The following is a 6,985-nucleotide window of genomic DNA, read 5'->3' on the forward strand; positions in this document are numbered from 1 at the left end:
AAATAAAAAAATTTATAAGTATATGTATATATACACGTTTTCGTTGTTTAAGGTTATACACATTCGAAAAAATTTAACCATTAAATAATAAACGAATCGATTACAGATTCTCAATAAAACAGACTAGACCAAAAAATGCTACGATTATTAAACATTTTACGGCTTAAAAGTTTTTGTGTCTCTCCGAACTACCTGAGCAGAATTTTTTCTTCTACTTTCGAGTTCAATTTTCAATTTAGTATTTTTATTTTGATATTTTAGGCAGTCAAATCATTCTTTTGGAATTATTTAAAAACTATAATTCTGCCGAAAAAAGTTACTCTTTTCCTTTAATAATAAATAGAAAATTGTTCGTTTACTATCAATTTGAGATGGATATTAGAAAAGAGAGAGAGCTCAATTTTTATATAAATTAAATTTATTAAAATCCTTTAAAATCTATAAAGATGAGAAAATTGAATAAAAATAGAATCAAAATTTCGACTCGGTTAAGCTGCCACAGAGTATCCTCAATTAGTGGCACCAAGGTTGTTATGGCAACGCTAGGTACAATCGGATTTTTTAGTATTTTCTAATCCTGAATCCCGTTATTAGGAACTGCATCAATTTTGACCAGGTTTGTAACATTCGACAGTTTGCCGTTACAACACCACATGCCATAATATACTAACGTAGTATGCTGTTTCACATTCCATTTTATGCAACTTTCGAGACATTTTTGATAACGAGAAAAAGATTTCGTTTTATTTTTACATAATTCTAAAATCTTTTTGGCAAACTCCCTCAATGATTTCCACGATTTAGAACAAAAAAAAAATAATTCTAATAGCGAATTTGATTGGATGTATTATATATGTATAATTCGGATTGTCGTATAAAAATTTACAATAGCATAGGTAAGTGAAACAGTAAGATAAATAATATTATGAATTATTATTGTCATATATTCAATACAAATAAAAGCTAGTAATATTAATTATCTTTAGCAAATAACTTTAATGTGCATCAATTCAAATTGGTGCATCTAACGGAATTCATTATTAGAAACGCGGCAACATGTGAAATATGCGTTTTTCCTAAAGCAATTGTTAAATGAGCGATTGTTAAACAGAAACAATATTCGATAAGAGAGATTAAAATGGCAAATGCCGTAGCATCAGAACAACAGTAACGATTGATTTAACCTCTACGGAACGCGATTGATGTAGGCTTCTTTTCTTAATTTAATGTTATTAATAATGACTTTGAATTTGATTTAATCTAACAATCTTCACGCGTGAAATTTATAACATATTTACACGTATAACAAATGTAAAATGAAACATAAAAAAATCAAGCTATTGCCTTTAAGAGAAACGCGTAGCCACAAATTTACGAGATCTCGTAAATGAAGATGAGAAGGGACTTACCAAAGAACCCTCCGGTGTCGGATGCTGTCCGTTGGCTCCGTTGGTTCCGTTGGCTCCGTGGGCTCCGTTGGCTCCGTGGGCTCCGTTGGTTCCGTTAGCACCGCTGGCTCCGTTGGCCATCCCTCCGGGATTCTCCACGTCTTGCTCGTCGGCTGAGTCCATCACGTAGGATGGCTTCGGATCACTCTTCACCCGAATTTTGACTGATTTATTACAACACGACGATTCACAAAACGAGCGTTAAAACGCGCTGTTAAAGATTCAAAATATGCAACGCGGTCGCGATGTGCATGCGGGCACAGATTTCGAATCTAGCGAACAAGTTCAAAGTCGAGTGTCCCGCGCGAACTAGATGTCGTTTTTACGCTGCGAATAAAGAGCCCGTCGGAAACTTCACGCCGGACTCTTCGCGAGAGAAGGCTATCCGGCGAGAGATATCGCAAATATATTGCGAGAAAACGATCGCGTCGAATGAGATCGATGAGTATATATATATATATATATATTTATCTGCACAGTTTCGTCGCACTGCAATCTTCTGTCTCTATCTCTCTCTTCTGTGTTCTTTCTATTCACTCGTTTGCAAACTAAGTGCGCGCGCTACTATCGCGAGAACGATACCGCTGTTCTCGATGAGTCTGAAGATACGCGCACAACACAATTAATTTCTAGATGCGAGTTTAGAAAGTAAAGAGGAAATGAAAGATGTAATGAAATGCAGAGGGTACGCTGGATGGTACGATGTGCACACAACGTATTGCCTTAAACAACTAACTCCGGTAAACTGAATCGGAACTATCGGAAGGAACGGGAGGAAGGACGAGGGAAGAAGGGAAGGGTCGGTGATCGAAATGATCGGCCAAGGTGGGAGAAATCACAAAGCCAATGGACGGAAGCGGGGATGATGGAGCGGGGAGGATGAGAGGAAGGAGGGAGGGAGGGGATACGAGCGATACGCGACGCGCGCCGTTATCGAAAAAATTATCCGATTCGACGAATTAGCTGATCCCCGGCGTTTTTCCGCTCGTAACGCGATCGCGGGCTCGCCGGCCCGACATACGATAAACGTGTCGCGTTAAGGTCGGCGATGAAGGACGACGAGGCGAACGACTCTTGGTGGCGAATCAACTCGCTGCGTCTCCCGCGAATATAGTGTCGAACCGGCGCGAATAAGGGCGAGAGACTGCGGGGAACGTTCGCGCGCGCTCTCACGTACTAACGCGATCTGAAGTCGGTTGCGCTGACTCGGAATTCTCGATCCCACCTTGGCGCTCGCGTCTACTCCCCCCCCCCCCCCCCCCCCGCCACTCGTCGACGCTTCATCGACTCTCGACCGAATCGAAACTGTAACAAGCGACATTCGGCCCTGGCTAAAATATGCTTTTACACTTTTTCGAATTTATTCACCGGCTAAGCCCGACGTCACGATATTTCGAAACGCGCGAATAAAGCGCAGCTTCACTCCATCATGTAAAACACGTACGCTGGGTAGATACTTATCCACAGTGTGTTCACTCGCAATATATATAGTATATACCGCATCGTTTATTAATTGTGCCTAATGTGCTAACCAAATCCGCTAAACTTGTACTCGGATATATATAACTCGGAGCGAGTTTCACGTTGAGGTGGATTAAGGAGGAAACAACGATTGCGATTATTCGTTAATAATTTAACATGTTTACTAGTACCGTGATTATATAGTCTTATCGTACGTTATAAAACTACAATGTTAAACTGAATCGTGATTGGTAATCGCCAAACTGTATTGTATATAAAAGCCATTAATGGAGCAGCGATTATTTGTCTGATCGCGCGTATATTATAAATTATACGGTGGACGTTTTAAAATATGATATCTTTGTATTTTCGAATTCAGTAGCTGTGTGTCGAGGCTGTCTCGCAATACTCAAAATACGTTCGGAAACAAAAATATGCTTTTACCTGTTCATATCAAAATATGCTTTCAGCCAGCTTATGTAACGTTGCTTCGGGATAAGCGCGATGCGACCGTATTTCGCAATATTCAAACGCGTATATTTGATGCGTCGATATCAGCGTCATCGCGAATTTTCAAAACTGTCGTTCGCAAAAGTGTCGTATTTGCCGATAACAATATAGGGCGCATTATTAATTAGCGCAGTTTACGAGACGGCATATGTGGCGCATTCGTGTTCTAAATTATGCCGAAGTGACACGGCAACAAAGTCGTAAATTTTTTTCGGTTATATAAATCGATCGCGGAAACAGGCCGGCATATCGAGATTTATCGAAACAATTACGGTTCAGACAAGCAACGATACAGAAATTGGCTATTATAATGGAAATACTATCTACTTACGCGCGAAGAAAGGAAGCATTTATTCAGCGGCAAAATAACTCACAGCGGCGATATGATGAGTTCAGCGTTATATTAATTATGATTCGCGATGCCCAATGATCGTTTCACGATTAATTTACGTATCTCGATAACGAGATGGAGATTATTTTATCCCTTCGACACTTATATATTTAAATATAATTTATATAGTTTCCACATATACACACATATTTTATATTCCGTAAAATATTTTTGTAAAGTAAGTCTTGCGCGATAATCGATTGAAATGCGTTGAAATGGTGGTATTTTATAAAGCTAGAGTTCTCTGATAAAAAAAAAATATCTGCTTCAGATCTTAAAATAGGATAAACTGGAAATTACGGAACTAATATTTTATTGAAAAATATATCAAGAGATTATAAATGCGATCATTTCTATTCAACGATGATCCTAGTTTTCTCGACATTTTCTGAAGGTTATTCAAAATGATTTTTTCTTTATAAAAACTGAACAGTACCTTCACACAAGAAATGCTGACGCTATTATAATAATATGTGAATGGCGTGAATATTTCACAGCTTGCATTTGGTATCTATTAGCAAGCGAACGGATGTAGCTCGAATATTTATAATGTATAATTAATCGAGTTACCCTCAATGTGACTTGGCAATTATCAATCGTCCCATTTACAGCGCGGTCGTTGTTAACGTTGCGCGTTCGTTAATATTTTGCTTGATTGTCATTCAATCGCTATACCCACGCGCTATGTATAACAAACTTTCGTTAGAACTGCCCGTTTCAGTCGTATAAGTAATGTAACAGAATAACACAACGCGCAGTTCAAGCTACAGGCGAGTTCGTGTGTAACACGACGAAGATCCAATTACCGGGGCCCTTTAATTTAATATCGGGTGTCGTCGAACAATGCGTCATGCAATATGGGAAGCCACATTGTGACGATTTTCATTCATTCCCATTTCCAGCTATGGTCATTGCGACGGGTACATATTAATTCCATATCCGATATTTTGCGCATTGCACATCCCGTGGAAAGGTATAATGTCTGCCGATTTGCCTATCGAAATTGTCGCTCGTAAAATGTACAGTAAAAAGGGAGGTATGTGATCGAACAAATCTATGAAGCCACGTGCTAGCGAGATAGGACATCTAGTTCTTGTACAATTCCGAGAAGGTATAGCGTGTCACTTTTCGTCGTTGTCATTGTGGTCGTGGTCGTGGTGGTAGTCGTCGTCGTCGTCGTCGTTGTTGTTGTCGTTGGAGCCTTCTTCTATTTTCGATCGGCGCATTGCATAACCCGGCTCGCGCAGAAGAGGAACAGCAAAAGGAAGGAGAAAGAACGACTTTCGAGCATGTGCATGCATACATGTGTACTACTCGAACTATATTGAAAGCATTCCTAAATTCCGATCGTGAATCCACGTAAAGAATACAGAATCCACCGGACTTTAACGATTTTTTTTTTTTTTAAACTCATTAATTTACAAATCTGCCAGCTATTTAAAGAACGTACAGACGTTAGATGTGTACAGACGCTTTCCTATTCTTAGAATGTTTCGAATAACCAGCATGATGATGTAATGAATGACAATAAAAACACAATATTGTTTATATTCTACAAATTGTATAAGATTCTTTTTTTGGTAAAATCTGATATAGGAGTCAAAAATAACGAACGTTAAGCCCAGGGCCCGCATATTTGAAACGACTGTCCTGTCGCCGCACGTGTGTGCTTGACGCGGCATATCCGCGTTTGCATTTAAGAGCGGGATCGTATTTAAGGTTTCGAGTTGATCAAAAGATCTCCGTTCTCCTGTGTATATACGATGTGGTGCGCGCACAAAAATAGCAACAACTATTCTATTACAGATTACATATGAGCGCAGCTGGGGCCTAATGTACAACATATCTCGGAAGGAGAAACATGGCGCGATGGATTTTAATATGACGGCGTGTTTGTCATTTTCGCAAACATATATCACTTGTCGGAAGCTCTATCCCGTTGTTCGACAGCTACAATTTTAAAAGCATTATAAAATTTATTCTTCTCGACTGAATTTCAGTATCGGAAAGACCTTTATAAATTTATACATTCTACGTGATATATATAAATGTGTTTGCAATTTTCTAGCAATTATAAAATAACATATTAAACACACATGCTGCGCTTATATAATCAACGATTAATTGTTTAAAATAATATCAATTAATGGCAATAAATTAAATTTAAAATTATATCCTCACAGCGAAATTAGACAACATATAGATGCACACGTTTGACCGAAAAAATGTGTGTTTCAATTATATAAAATATTTTCATTCGAACCCTTCTTTTCTCCCTCTTTCTCTGTCTCTCTCTTTCTGTCTCTCGTACGATGAATTCTTTACAATATTTTTTATTGAGGTATGAATCGATAACAATTGCATCGAAATTCCTAACATATCCCAAAAAGACTTGATAAAAAGCTGAAAAGTGTTTTGCCATGCGAGTGTGGCTGCATCTTTGGCACCAGCTAAAGTAGCTCATTTCATTTCATCGTCCTCCTTTATCGTGCTATTCGTATCCGATCGAGCAACCCAAAACATCCAGGACTGTGCAATATGCTTCTTGCTTCGTGCATAGTTCGTCGATCGTCTTGTAGAACTTGATTATAGCAGTAAACGTGCGTCTACATATTGCGATAAACAAACATCTAAGAAAGTTCTCGCGATCTACCAATCCGATAAAAATTTAAACCTTTTGAAAATATTTTTCCTCTTTATCCTCCATTTCATTTCTACTTATATATATGTATATATACATATAAATACGCGAGATATTGTTTTCTATTTATAAAATTTTATTCCATGAATATATTGAATTATTCCGTTTTCTTCAGCTTGAGTGAATAGCTACACATCATTTGCAAATCGGCACATTTGTAAAACGATTATTTGTATTCGTTTTACGTACGCACCGCGGATGTATGTATCATTAATTACGCGCTGGCGGATATAATCTGCCGTTGGCGTTGAAATTTTCAGGCATTAAAACCAATTACGATGATCGCGCGGTAGCCTCCTGCGGCTGAATAATGAATCGCGAACGACAACGTCTGCGTCGATCATGCGGGATCAATCGGGCGTTCTTATCGATCGCTCGCGCGCGCTGATCAATTATGCGCGCCACGGCCGATCCATCCATTCATCCATCCATCCAGCCATCCATCTATCGCACGGTATACTCTCTCCGTTACCG

The 6,985-nt window shown here is 38.8% G+C and overlaps 1 protein-coding gene across 1 annotated transcript in view; it reads right to left on the bottom strand.

Moving 5' to 3' along the window:
• The window catches only part of LOC115246001 (protein dead ringer-like), a 132,334-nt gene extending 129,727 nt beyond the window's left edge, over nt 1-2,607 (bottom strand). Inside the window, exon 1 of the mRNA XM_029824546.1 lies at nt 1,410-2,607. Coding sequence (XP_029680406.1) covers nt 1,410-1,571 — 162 coding nt within the window. The 5' untranslated portion in view covers nt 1,572-2,607. The remainder of the gene's footprint in view (nt 1-1,409) is intronic.
• Between the last annotated feature and the right edge of the window lie 4,378 nt (nt 2,608-6,985).

The sequence above is a fragment of the Formica exsecta genome, unplaced genomic scaffold (genome assembly GCF_003651465.1).
Source record: "Formica exsecta isolate Colony F162 unplaced genomic scaffold, ASM365146v1 scaffold138, whole genome shotgun sequence".
NCBI lineage: Eukaryota > Metazoa > Arthropoda > Insecta > Hymenoptera > Formicidae > Formica > Formica exsecta.